The sequence below is a fragment of the Hemibagrus wyckioides genome, linkage group LG25, assembly GCF_019097595.1.
Source record: "Hemibagrus wyckioides isolate EC202008001 linkage group LG25, SWU_Hwy_1.0, whole genome shotgun sequence".
Classification (NCBI taxonomy): Eukaryota; Metazoa; Chordata; class Actinopteri; order Siluriformes; family Bagridae; genus Hemibagrus; species Hemibagrus wyckioides.
In genome coordinates, this window is record NC_080734.1 from 13787752 (window position 1) to 13801739 (window position 13988).

Genomic DNA, 13988 nt, shown 5'->3' on the forward strand with positions numbered 1-13988 from the left:
ACAGTGGCAAGGAAATCCTCCCCGAAATGTCGCGAGGAAGGAAACTGCAGAGGAACCAGACTCAAAAGAGAATCCATTTTCTTCTGTATGACACTCATAGCACATGAATAGACAATGATAGAGCCAATGGTCTCATTTATCAAGCAGGAGCACTTACACGAGAAATCTGGTATTCATGAAAATCTTTTAATTTCGGAAAGACGGACGTTTCCTATTACTAGTGTAACTAACTTGATTGATCGGCTTCCGATCGTATAATTAGCAGACGGCATTTTTATACACGATATGGATTATACTGTCAGGTTTATTTATTTACATGTACAGCATTTAGCAGATACCCTTCACAGAGCGACTTATTGAAGTGCTTTTTATTTAACAATAAAAACATATTCATACTAGTTCACTAGGTCAGGGACTAAGAATAACGTTGAGAAACTTCTGTACATCCAGTCCTTTGATGGTATGATTGTTAATTATAGGATATGGAAAGCTAAGAAAGAAAACCAACATAAAACTAAATGAAGATAAATATTCATTCAGTCATGATAAAATGAAATGCTGTTGCGTAAACAGAGGACGGTTTGATCTGCCTGTACAGAGCCATAATCTGTAAACAGATGGAAGAATGTCTAATGAGCTTTAAGATATTTCTTTTCAGCGAATTAAAAATATAAATCAGTTATATTAACCATGGCATCTTCTCTGAATGCTGTGCAACAGTTCAGATCTAACAGGTTGGCTGAAACACATTTAAAAATAGCAGTTTCCCTCTGTGACAGTCTCGTTGTCCGTGATAATCTAGGCACACTCTAAATCTTCTCTGTTTTTATGTCAAACCATTTTTTTTTTTACCCCCTCACTTATTTTCACACCTAAGTCACCTTCTCTCTAATTTGTTTCTAGAGTTTGACCTTTTCAAGTGCTGCCACACTGCTAAATATTTTTTGGCATAGAAGTGAATCCACTTCTTCCTTCCTGCCTTCTCTGTCACTGTGTAGATGTTATTTCATGTTTCTGTTTGCTTTTATGTTTTGTTGTGTCATTAAAGGTAATGAGCTGTGTCGGGAAAACGCTTCGCAATTAAGTGGTAATCAACATGCTCGCGCAATAGTATGAGGAAAATCAGCGTTTAAGAAAGTTTAATGAATTTGGCGGAAATGATTAGTTCAGTTTGGCAAAACGTTCACTTGCGATGTTACTAAAAAAAAGAAGAAAAAGATGAGGCTCGCTCTGCGGTGAGGTTTGCTCCTTCATCATCATCATCATCATCATCATCACGCTGATGCTTGTGGTATCTTCAAAAGTGACTTTCCAGGTCTGGAAAAAAATAAGAGACCACTGCAAAATAATGAGTTTCTTATGTTTTTTTTCTTCCAGGTTCATGTACTGGTGAGAGGAACAGTTTTGTTTCATTTTTTGTGAACAGCTGAAAATATTTCTCCTAAATTCAAAATATAGCTATTGTTATTTCGAGTGTATATTTAAAGGAAATGACAACACATCAAAATAACCCAAGATCATGCAGAGCTTTAACAACTCAAATAAAACAAAATGGAAATAATTTGTAAACAGATTGTGTTAATGCTTTGGCTAAATAACATTAAGAAATCAGTATTTGATGGAATAACCCTGAGTTGCATGCGTTTTGGCTCCATGCTCTCCACATTGCTGGTGGGGAACTTTTTACCACTCTTTTTGTAAAAAAGCAAACAGCTCAGCTTTGCTTGATGGTTTGTGACCATCCATCTTCCTCTTGATGACATTCCAGAGGTTTTCAATAAGGTTCAAATCTGGAGATTGGGCAGTGGTCTCTTCCAGAGCTATATATATATATATTAAAAAGCAAACTGGGTCATATACTCGAGTACATTCTGACACTGAAATGACACAACCGAATAAATCAATTAGGCCTATTAATTAGGAAGAATCCCCTGATCTAAGCCAGATGACTTAAATCTGGTGAAGTGACTGAGATGACCTTGCTTAGCATGTTGCATGGGAATAAGGAGGAGAAACCAGAGCCTGGTTTTCAGTCTGAGGGAGGGGAAGCCGAGCAGACCGTGCTGTGTTGTTTAATCCAGTCTTTGAAGAACCTGATATAGTTGAAGTGTGAAAGAGTCAGCATCTGCTAACAAATAAAATCAGACATGATTGGCAGGCAGCAGTGCTGCAGCGCCAGACCATTATAGTGTCATATTACCCAGCGGCCTCATGGTTGGAGGCGGGCGGACTGACGGCATCTACTCCATCAGCACCTGCAGTGTGAGGGAATCTGCCACATTAAAGGGTTTACACCAGCATACCGCTACACCAAAGAAATACCTGAACAAAACACAAAGGACACAAAGTTACCCTATCCATATTCATGGTGTTCATTTGAACCCAGGAATTAATAGAGTTTTGCTTTACTTACCAGACGTATTTACACAAGGTGAGCTCTTTGTTCCATGGGTTTCAAGCGTGCACACTGATAATAAATCGGGAATGCCGCATGCATGGAAGTCTATGGAACTTCATGAAGCAATCCAGTGATGCGAGCTGACGGTGATATCACAAGGAGAACTGAGCGCTCGCCATCTGCTGCCCTCTCACACACACACACACACACACACACACATGCATGCACACCTGAGGGTCTGGGGGTGATCTCGTGTTACACACTGACAGATTTGTCAGTGGTTGCGTGTCTTCCAGATGAAGAACTGAGAAACGGGAGACCAGCATTAAAAGGCAGCCATCATAATACGGGCTGCAGCTCATGTATAACAAAGAATCTTTCCACGTTACATCCATTTACACACTGACATGCTTAAGACAAACAAAAGGATTTGGAAGAGAAAAGAAAATCAAATATCAAACATAATAATGAACTGAACTGTAGTGCTGTAGCAAATATTCCATTTTAGATTTCTTTTCCTTTTTTTTTTTTTTTTTTTAACAGGCACAATAAAATCTTGACAAGTGGGTGAATAGACTTGGAAATTGTGAATTTAATTACACCTAGGAACGTTCACAGTCTACCTCCTGTACATCATTGAGCACCGTGAGGTTGGTCTTCTGAAATTTAAGTGATATAAAGGGTTTCACCTTAACTCACAGGGAAAACATCAAAAATAACAAACACACTGAGCGATGAATAATACATTGCTGCGATGTATGTAATTAAACATTGAAATGGAAAATATTGCATTTTCATGGAAACAAAAGCAAGTGCCATTACTTCAATAAACATTATGTACATTTATACACATTTACACACATTTATGCATTCAAATACTAACACGAGAGACAGTATTATAGAGTTTAACAAAGCTAAAACTCTAACCAGACTAAAACGACACAGAAAAACATCCAATAACATTTTCTTTTACTTAAAAATATGACATCTATTAACAGAGCACCTTCAGACATTGCTGTCAAACTAGAAACAACATAAACAATTATTCAGAATTGCCAATAAAATGAGGATGGCAATAAAATCCATCCTCAATGGTAAAAACATCACCTGAGTGGGCTTCATTTCTATACGAAAGCTACATCGACTGTTTCTAAAGCTGCATCATAAATCTGACATAACAAACACTCAATAGCTTATTATTATGCTTCCTATTAGCATGTGTAGGGTTTGGTAAGCAGTTGAGTAATTATAATAACGCGCATCTGCTGGATTAGCATGTGTCTAATAGTACAAGTACACAAAATCTACACTTCTGGTCTTCAGTCATGTGTTTTCCACATGTCACACACACACACACATCAGATGTCTCTCTATTGTCTCAGATGCTGCAGGAGTTTAAACAAGTCCAATGACGCATGACTGTTCCTTCATGGTAGTGACACTAGCGCACATGACACACATGACCAGGGCCTTGTTTTTCTCTCTCTCTCCTGTCTATATATGGAGAGAGAAGATGTCTCTGAGGCTGATGAAATCCTGCCTTGCTGGTGGGACGACAAACACTGTGCACTAAAAAACTTCCTCCTCTTCGACTTCACAGCCATATTCTGGAAAGAGAGGCAAATTTCACGAATTAAATATGAGATAGTGGACTAAAAAAGGTTTATAATGTTAGATTTAAAAGTCGGCCATGTTGTCTGGGTGAGAGATGGTATGCTCTCTCCCTCTTGTCAATCTGAGCTCATGCATGTGTAAGAGGGTAGATAGTAGTAACAATTATGAACACATACAGATACAAAAAACAATAAATAAGTAATAAATCGAAATTACACTTTAAAATAAATAGTATTTATTGTTCTTTGGCTTTTATTAATCATATGTAGTTTTATTACTATTACACAGGATGTTATAGTATGTGCCGTTGTCATATTAAGCTGCAAAACAAATTTCCCATGTGGATAATAAAGTGAAATGAACTCAGTTTCCCTCAGATTTTCTTCTTAGGGCAAAAATGGGATTAAGGGGGATGGAAGAGGAGTGATCTTTGTATTTACTAGTTGTGTATTAGTCTTGTCCAGGCACAAAAATACTTTGGGTCAATATGTCTGTTTAGTAAACTCTATGGGTAAAGGGTTATTGGTTTGTTTCCTATAAACAAAACTTCCATCCAATTTTCCGGACCCACACAAGAGCCTGAATAAATCTGTAGTTTTAATGAAAGTTAGACTGGAAAAAAACAGAAACATTAACCTTTGATTGTGAATTTTAGGACTGCTCAAATTACAACAAAGAGGAGAAATGCTGGTAAAAAAAAAATCCATGTAATATTGAGACATAAGCTAATGTTCATATTACATGCATAATGTGTGCCTAAAAGACCATTACCTAAATTAAACTTTACATAAATGCATAATGCATAAATGAATGTTCTCTTATTTTCTTTTCAGATGTAGATTAATATCAGAGCTCTATAGGTTCTCTATTCATCTGCTGATATGCTTTAGCATACTTAAATCCATTGGTCAGAGTGAGTTTGCAGGTGTACTGCAGACTCTCAAATGTCTCCGTTAGAGGAGTTATAACAGAAACCAGAGAAGTCCTTTCTTTTGCCTTGATCTTGGTTTCACTTTTATTCGTGCTAGGTCTATTGACTTATTGACTTGGTCTGTGTCACCCTTTGACCTCGGGTTTTGTCTGTAATATTCAAGATCTTGGATTTGTCTTGAACTTATCAAAGGTGGTCTTGACTACAGCCCTGGGTTCTATGCATTAAAGAAAATGTGGCATTGTCTGCTACCATAAGTAGTGAAGATCTTCATAAATACTTTACATAATCCTGGTTATACTTAAAATATATTTATTTATAAATCTATTTAACTAATACACCACTGATTTATATAATTATCGGTCTGGAAATTGAAGCGATAGCTATTTTAATCACTAACTGTAACATCATGACTCAAACTGATGACCCTGTCGGTTGCTCATACTGACCATTCCCTCCCATCAGCTTCAGCGCACTGACACAGGGCTCCTCCACCTCTTCATCCTCCTCTTCCTCAGTGGGCTCCTCATACGTCACAGGGCCACTCTCTATGACCGGAGGAGGAGTAGGGTCAGGGGGAATCTCAGGGGTCACCGAGGGCAGCATCACATTTGGCATGATCTAAAAAATTACAGGAAGGAGAACAGCCTGTGTTGATTTTTTGACATGCTTATATTGACCTTCAACAAGCCTGGCATTAATCAATGATAGACTGAGGCCAATTTCATTCAGCGCTCTGAGAAAACCTCCACTAAAAATCAATGACGGGGGAGCAAGATAGCAATAATGTGTATAAAAGAAACAAATGGGAAAACTGGATCTCTGCCATTTATGTAGTATATACGTATTCAGTATTGACTCCTTCAACAGCCATAAGGAACAGTAGAAAGAAAAAAAAAAAAAAACAGAGGGAAAGATTTTGAGAGGAATCACCACCTGGGGATTCGAGAGGCCTAATTAATTATCATGTTGTAGAAAAGCAAAGATGAGTATGGAAGTATAAGCTAATTATAGCTGGCATATATGACATGAGGGTTCTCTGGAGGCAGTCTCTCTGTAGGACTGGTAGCAGCAGCAGGGTTCTACTGATAGTAGGAGAGAAAAACTGTGCACAGCTTCAGAAGCAGCCCCTCTGCTGGCCTCAAAGAGAGCCTGACGCTCTGCAATGGGTCAGTCCCCGACTGAGTTAACCCTATCTTGGATCAATCAAACAGAGAAGCTTGGCAGCTGTGGAATCTCTGGGACTCATTAAATCGGACATGAAAAGAATATGCATGGCAAATAATCTAGGTGAATCATTTAGAGACTCAAACAAATGTGAAACTTTAAGCTTTTGCACTATATGTAGTCCAGAACAGAAGGCCTTTGTTTGTCGTGTATGTTGCAGAATGGCTCAAGTGGCGTGACATTTTCTCCCACTGTGTACAGGCATATCACTGTGACAAAGCTGACATTACAACTTCAGCAAACACAATAATAAATATCTTTGAGAGCTTCTCGTAGTCAGTCACAGTGCATTTACATTTTCCCCGTAGACCTTTCCTTGGGTTGGAGAGAGCAGTCAGATAAATGCTTGTGATTGTTTGTTGATGGTGACTCCTTTCCGATTTCCTCACAGGAACACATGCAGTTATGTAACACCAATTCATTTTGCTGTCTCTCTTCCGCCAATCAGAGCAGCCACTCCACAGCAACCAGGACAGGACCGGGAGGTTGCCTAGCGACGGCCCAGTTGACCCCCGCCAGCATTCTGTGTGTGTGCACAAGTGTGTGTGTGTGTGTGTGTGCGCGAGTGTGTGTGTGCGCACTCTTTCTCTATGCCTGCACATACCTCTCCCCCTTTTCTACCTCTCGTTCTATCTCTCTCACAGCACAGCGTCAGACTTAAATACAGGTTAAGCAAATCCTAATCTAAACGCATATCTCTGATGCACTAAAAGTCAAAGAGCAAAAAAGTAAATCAATCAAATAATCAAGCCAGGACAATAGATCCTGGGTTCAGAATAAATATGAATGCCACATAAAGTGCCACATGATTAATGAGAAAGATGGACATGGGGATGTAGCTGTTATAGCTATTATTACATTAATTCACCGAATTGCTTCTAAAATAAATTCACCTCTATTAGAAAGCAAAGCACATATCCTCATCAACCCATCTAGAATATTTTCTCACCTGTATAGCTGGTCTTTTCTTCTTGTGATTTGATGATATAAGGGGACGGAGCCTGAAAAAGTGCAAAGGTAAAAGTTATTATTGATGCATTATTATAGTGTTAAATCTGATTCAGTTTAAAACCACACTGCTTTTGTTCCATCCACTCTGTCACAGATAGAAGAACATATTTCAATCGTAACTCGTAACTGCAACTGCACACGCATTTTGCAAAGAGATCATTTTAGCACTGGAGCTGTTAAACATCCCGAAGAAACAGGTAACACTGGCAGAATCTTCTGGATTGTGCCCCACTTCGGACTGAATGCATGAAACAACCACAGCAGCAGCACTGGATTCGGTTTCTCATCACCGGCTGTGCGCTCCTCTTCGAAACTAAGTTAAGCATTCTGTCTCATCCCTTGCCTCCTCCTGCACTGCAGATTATTCAAGCCTAGCACTTTGTTAAGCCCAAGAGCTGCACCACTGGGTGAAAAGACACCCCCTGGCACTGATGAAATACTTAGCTTACAGCTGCCAGGAATCGGATTTCAACATCAAACATCCTGCTCTATTTAAGGCTAATATTAAAGAGGCTGTTATGAAAAGTTAATTAGTCTTGGGGGAGAAGGGAAGCAGGAAATGACGGCACAATCTGGAGAAAATGACCTTGATGTGTGCCTGTGCTGCTCCTGTGTGTGCAGAGCAGAGAGATCTGGAGAGGCTCTGAAGAGAACATACAATTTATGTCTCATTTAGAACAAATCCATGGAGCCTAAATAGAACTAGTGTAAGGACTGCAGAGTGAAACAGCAGTAGTCAGTAATGCAATGCTGCAAAATTCACTTAAAGCAGCAGTGATGGAAAGAATCATACAGGGAGCTTTAAAAAAATACATTTCAATTAAAGAGAATTGTAAAGTACAATGGGACCAATTTAAATATATGTTTAAATGTTGTGCACAATTAAGAAATTACACACCACCGTCATCTGCACACATGTTCCTTTTACACGGGAGACAAACCAATGGAAATGAAACAGTCATTAACCGGGAAAGGGTCAAATGTGAATGGAAGTGCGAATTGTTCATCTGCTCCTGCGATGTGATCAGCTGTGCAATAACCTAGAACCAGTTTCTGAGAAATGATGATGCAAGGAGAAGCCTGATGCATTGCTGGGAAAAGGATGACATACTGATACATTGTGGTAGGAGAAGGAGGATAAGTCTAAGGTCATTAATATATGGAAGCTATTGAAAATATAAATATTTCAGACATTTGAAGTTACCGTGTCCTTGACCTTGTTTGGGTCAATTCCTAATTCAGCACCTAATGACATAAATACAAGTAAAATGTCAGTACAAAATCGGTTGGCAAATGAACGGCATGGTACACAGCGCAGTCTTTTAGGAGTGAATCACCTGCAGATTCATAGCGTAATTATAAAAAAACAAGAGATATGCTAGTGTGTTTGAAACATAAAGGATTTGATATAACCAGCTTCCTGCAAGGCGGTAAGGCAAAACCCATCCATTAGCAGTATACCAACAATGTTCCTGACTTTGAGTTTGAAAATATAAAATGGCCACCTGCCATATCCATCTCTCTACATTTACTCACAACCCAACAACAGCGTAAGCCTGGGCGGCGACTGGGCCTCCCTGCTGAGTTCTCCCAGAGGACATGTGAGAGTGCTTTCCTGGCTGATAAACGAAAGTGCCAGTAATTAATCAGCTTAAAGAGAGGAGGAGGATGACGAGATGCAGACTGAGGGCTCGCTGCTCGCCGAGCAGAGGGGCTTCCATTTCCTTGTGATTCATTAAGCGAGACAGCTAGCACCAGCCATCTGCCAGATATAAGGCAAGCTAAGTCTAGCCTGCTTTGGCCCAGGCTACTCTGTCAAGTGCTACTGGTGTGTGGAAGTCTGGCACTGATCCCTACTGTAACTGTGGCTTTAAGGTTACTCAACACAATACTGCAAAACGCTCAGACTGAGACCTGGATCCTCTAGCGGGCTGCGACTAACACAATTACCAGCATGAGCAAGCGACAGCAGGCAGCTGGCCTCTGGGCAGAATGTGGAGAATATCTATTGACTGCTTCTGCTTAGAGGGAGTCAGAGGTGTATACAATCTTTTAGCAATGGACTTGGAGATAGCCCAGGAAGAAGTAAATAGGAGTACCACCCAAATGTACAGGGCATTACAAGGGAATGGAAAGGCTAAGCGACCACTTTCAATTATTTCTGTACGACCTTCCATTTCACAGTGTGAAGGAAGTAAAGGGAGAATCGATAGAAATCCGACTGAGTCTACAAAATCATAATGGGATCTGAAAAAGCCTGAAATACAGTAAGAGCATCTGCCAATGCAATCAAACTCTGATTGCTGTAATTTATCTCATTTTCAAATTCAGTGCTGTGGCTATCTAGAATAACTTCACATACAAAGACATCTATCTAATTTGCGAATCTTTCTTTCTTCCTGAGAAACTGTCCAGAGATGGAAATCACTTTCAATTAAGCCTGCTGTATAAAAAAAAGAAAAAGGTACTGAACTTGTACATTTTGTTTCCCAAGGCACAAACAAAGAAAAATGTTTCATTCACTTCAAAAGATGCAACAGTGGTCCTTAAGGTCCTGTAATGTACCTCAGAATTACATTCCTCATAAGTAAATGTACACCACTGATTCTACCTAAAGCCTCTAGTTTAATAGTACTCCTTTATTCACCTTGAGCATATGTACACCTCTGCTAAATCACTTGGTATTTATCTCAGCCTGCTGCTTAATGTGTAGTACGGCAGTATAGTGTAAAGACTATGACAGCACATTGTGAAAAAGGTCAGACAGCTTTGAGCACAGGTAACACTGAAACACATTCGATTTAGAGCCAGAATTACATTTAGAACGACACTGATGCATGGACATGGCTAGGCGGCTCAGTAAAAAAAAAAAAAACACAACCCATTATCCAGCAAATGTTCTTTTATGTGCTTAATGGAGCGAGGCCACAGAAGCAAGATGTTTGTTCTGGGAGCATAAAGCCACCGTAATTCTTGAGAAATGAAAGAGTGGGTGTGTTGTGTTTAGACGACATCTTGGGGTGAGGCTCTAAATGTGACTGCTGAACTCTGACCCTTCAGCATACATGCTTTCTATTGTTGTGGTTTTTATTTTCTTGTGCCAGCAGGGTTTGGCTGGGGATGAGCACATCCGCATGTGAGCTCCCACAATCCCTGTGGGCTGGCAACTCACACGAAACACAGCCAACCAGGAGTGACATCCCATATAGCATTCTTTGCCAGCTCCCATGTGGAGGCCTGCTATGTGTTTTTTTGCCAGTGTGGATGCATTAACAACATTTTGAGCTAGGTGTGAATGACAATGGTGTGTGAAGGACACCTTGGCAAATCAGAGTTTGTCAGACTGTTCTTGTGAAGCATGCAAAGGTCATGTTAAACGGAGAGCCTGGTTTAATTCAAACACTAAGCATGAAGCATCGGGTTGGACTTTTATATAGTATTATATTCATTAGATAATTAGTGGTTCAACATCGATTTCAGATCAAAGACAGTCTCTACAATAGGGAGAGGGTTAAATCAATTTCTCACATAAAAGCCCACAAAGATCTAATGGATTAACTTTCCTCAACAAAGTCAGTGAGAATTCCACATGGATCAGCTAAACACTCCATGTTATCCCATGTAATGCTAGGAAAACCCCACACTAAAACATCATACAGCAACAACATCTGGTAATTGTTGTTCTTCTGCTCATTAAACCATAAGACATCTAATCAAAAGTCCAAACTAAAACATAAGTCAAAAAATAATAAATAGACATCTTCACCAACGGCAAATTACAGTGGCCACAGTGGGAGCTTATTCAAAAAGGAAATAGATTCATTTAGAATGTCTGGCCCATGATTAGACTGTTGCTTGGGGAGCGCCACAGAGAGTGCAGAAGCCTTGCTTGCTGAGCCGCCCTGGTGAGGGGGGCGCCATCCTGATGCCAGGCTGCCTGCTTGCTCCCACTCCAAGACAGATGGCAGATGAGCTGGCTAATGGGGTGAATTCACGCAAGATAAATTTATCCACTTAACAATCAATCCCCATGTTGCCATATCATCAATAATTTCCCACACAACGGCAGACACGGCGAGACAAAAAGATACGAAGGGAAGATAAGATGACAGGGTCTTTAGTCGTTTTTTTGTGCCGCCATCTTACAGAACATGTGACTGCACTTTTTGTAGGCAGGTGAATACTTTCTCCATGCAGTTTAATTGATGTTCAATGTAAATGAAATAACTTCCTTGTCCTTCCACTATGCCGGTGTCACATTAACCACAAAGCAGCCATTAACATTTCAGTCACTCAGCCATCTTTGTAGTAATATAAGAGTTCAGGGTCACTGTAGAGGGGATTTAAGATTCAAGATCAAACTCTTCTAAACTTTTGGGCTTTGTAGGTAGACTAACACTTACAAGTGGCTCTTGCCGTAAGCTCATAAAGCTTGGTACAGCTGTAATGCCTTTTGTGGATGAGCTCTGAACCCCTGTAGGGTCTATTTTGCCAGTCAGTCAATAAGACATGTCAATGAAATCTGTCAGGGGGGAAGTAATAATTCTGCTGATCCAATATTGAGACTGCATGAATACAGAATAGGGCTAAATGCAGACTGAACGGGGATCCTAAAAAGAGCAGATCATATTTTATTAAAAGGGACAGTGTTTAAGCAATAGTAGGGGACCATTCTGCAACGTGAGGCTTCAATCACTTTAATGGAATAAATGACTAGGCTGGAACTCCAATTGATATGAATATTTTGAACCATATGTGGTACCTAACCCTGCGTCACTTAAATTGTCCTACCTTGATTGGTAGTATGTGTTCCTGTCTTTAGTTTACTGCTGGTTGCTATAGTTTTCCTGCTAGTGACTAGTTAGTTCCATATAGCTACACACCATCACCATAGCTAGCCACAAAATGTATGCTAAACACCCAAGTTGACCACAGACACAGTATCTTCCAGCACAAATAAGATATCTTGCTCATTTTGACAACAATTTTAATGTATTCCCACTAAAATATGTTAAATGTTGATATGTATTTGTGTGTATGTGTATATGTATACATTGTTTTCATGCAGTGCATCACTCTCTACCAGTGTATGAATAAGCTCAAAACAATGCTCTTCACAGTTTCTGCTGTTTACTTAATGTACCAAAAGATGACAGTGAATATCAACAGCTTATCTAGCACTTCAAACTCCCTAGAAGCATCAAGAACATCACCAGCTGCGAGAAGGAAAGACATATAAGAAACTAAAATATACAGATGTTCACAGGATGGGAGTTGGTGAGGTGTTATCTCACCCTTTCTCACTCCCATTGGTCACATCAGTCTGCTTCTCACATGCATAAAGTTACAAATCTTTATGCATTGCAACCCCAACTTCACATTGTGATAAATGCCTGGTCTCCTGTGGCTGAAACTCTGAAAATCTTATTTTAAACAAATGCTTTCTGGCCACACTGTCACATCGCTGTTGGTGTGAATGCCAAGGAATAATAATATACCAAACCTGTCTGACTGAGCATTTCAGAAGAAACCAGAAGAGACCGGCAGCGCCATGTTTTGCATGCTGCAGAAAAGATCGTTTAGATAAGTCAGCAGGATATAATGGAATTCCAATACGCCCCTGCTCAGGACACACCCATGTGATATAAGAGATATAGCAAGTGAGCCTGCCATCATGTCTTTCCCACAACAAGAGTGGTCTGGATTGACTAAAACATAATAACGGTCAATCATAAGTCAAATGTACTGTTCTACTTTGCACTGTGGAAGTAGTGTGACTGGATGTCTTGGGACATAAATCAATGATCACACTTTCACCACACACACACACACAGAGGAGAGGATGGAAGGTTAAAGCACCTAATCCAGACCAGAGAAAGCTCGCTTACATAGCGTGAAGTCATTAAACATTCAGCTCGTGCTCTCAGTTCCAGAGCGATGAAAAAGATACTGGAAGGATGCATACATTAAGAGTTGGTTGAGTTCCACACCTCCTGGTGTCAAGACAGCTTATCACACGTCCTGCAGACCACTGAGGAAACCCCCCCAGGGTCTGGAGGCTGAAGGAGGACGCTTGGCAGGAGGGATCCAGGGCAGAGAGGGAAGAAGTGATTATCCTCCTGCTATCTTCCTCTCCAGTGGTTCAGCAGGAAGGAAGTACAGGAGGGGGGATGTCCTCCACTGTTATGACCGTGCTTAGCTCATACCTCTGCAAACTCAATTTTCTCACAGGATGCCCTCTGTGTGAAATGGGCAGACGGTGACCCTTAGATGCCAATTTCAAAATACTGGCATCGACAAAATACAATAAGACATGGCCCAGAGCAAGAAACGTATCTGTACATATGAAAAATTTTCACATAATAACTACTAATGTTTCTAATCTTACCAACATTTCTTTATTTCATTCAGTAATTTGTGCATCCTGGTTAAATCTGGAGCCTAGAAACACAGGGCACAAGATGGGAATACACCCTGGCACCACTGACCTCACCTCGGTCACACGGCACATTCCATTAACCTCGACTACTTAATGAATGTCCATCCATTTTCTCCTGCACAGTCCCAAATATGCTCCCAGATTAATCATAGTGCTACTGGATACATTTATATTATATAATATTAAACATTTATAGCTCTCTCTGCTTTGTGGGAGTGGTCTCTCACAAAAACAATAAAAATACAATATTAATGGCATATTTTGCAGTGTATTCCCATAATATAAAGAAAACACGAACTGTATTTCAGGCTGTAAACCAATGCAACAATGTATGCTGGGTAAAAGACAAATCTAGCGAGAGGTACAGA

At 40.1% G+C, this 13988-nt stretch overlaps 1 protein-coding gene across 1 annotated transcript in view; it reads right to left on the reverse strand.

The window, feature by feature from the left end:
- Nucleotides 1-2970: 2970 nt before the first annotated feature.
- Nucleotides 2971-13988, reverse strand: part of brf1b (BRF1 RNA polymerase III transcription initiation factor subunit b) — a 59872-nt gene continuing 48854 nt past the window's right edge. Inside the window, exons 17-19 of the mRNA XM_058379097.1 lie at nucleotides 7120-7171; nucleotides 5393-5564; nucleotides 2971-4005 (exon numbers count right to left, since the gene is read on the reverse strand). Coding sequence (XP_058235080.1) covers nucleotides 3968-4005; nucleotides 5393-5564; nucleotides 7120-7171 — 262 coding nt within the window. The 3' untranslated portion in view covers nucleotides 2971-3967. The remainder of the gene's footprint in view (nucleotides 4006-5392; nucleotides 5565-7119; nucleotides 7172-13988) is intronic.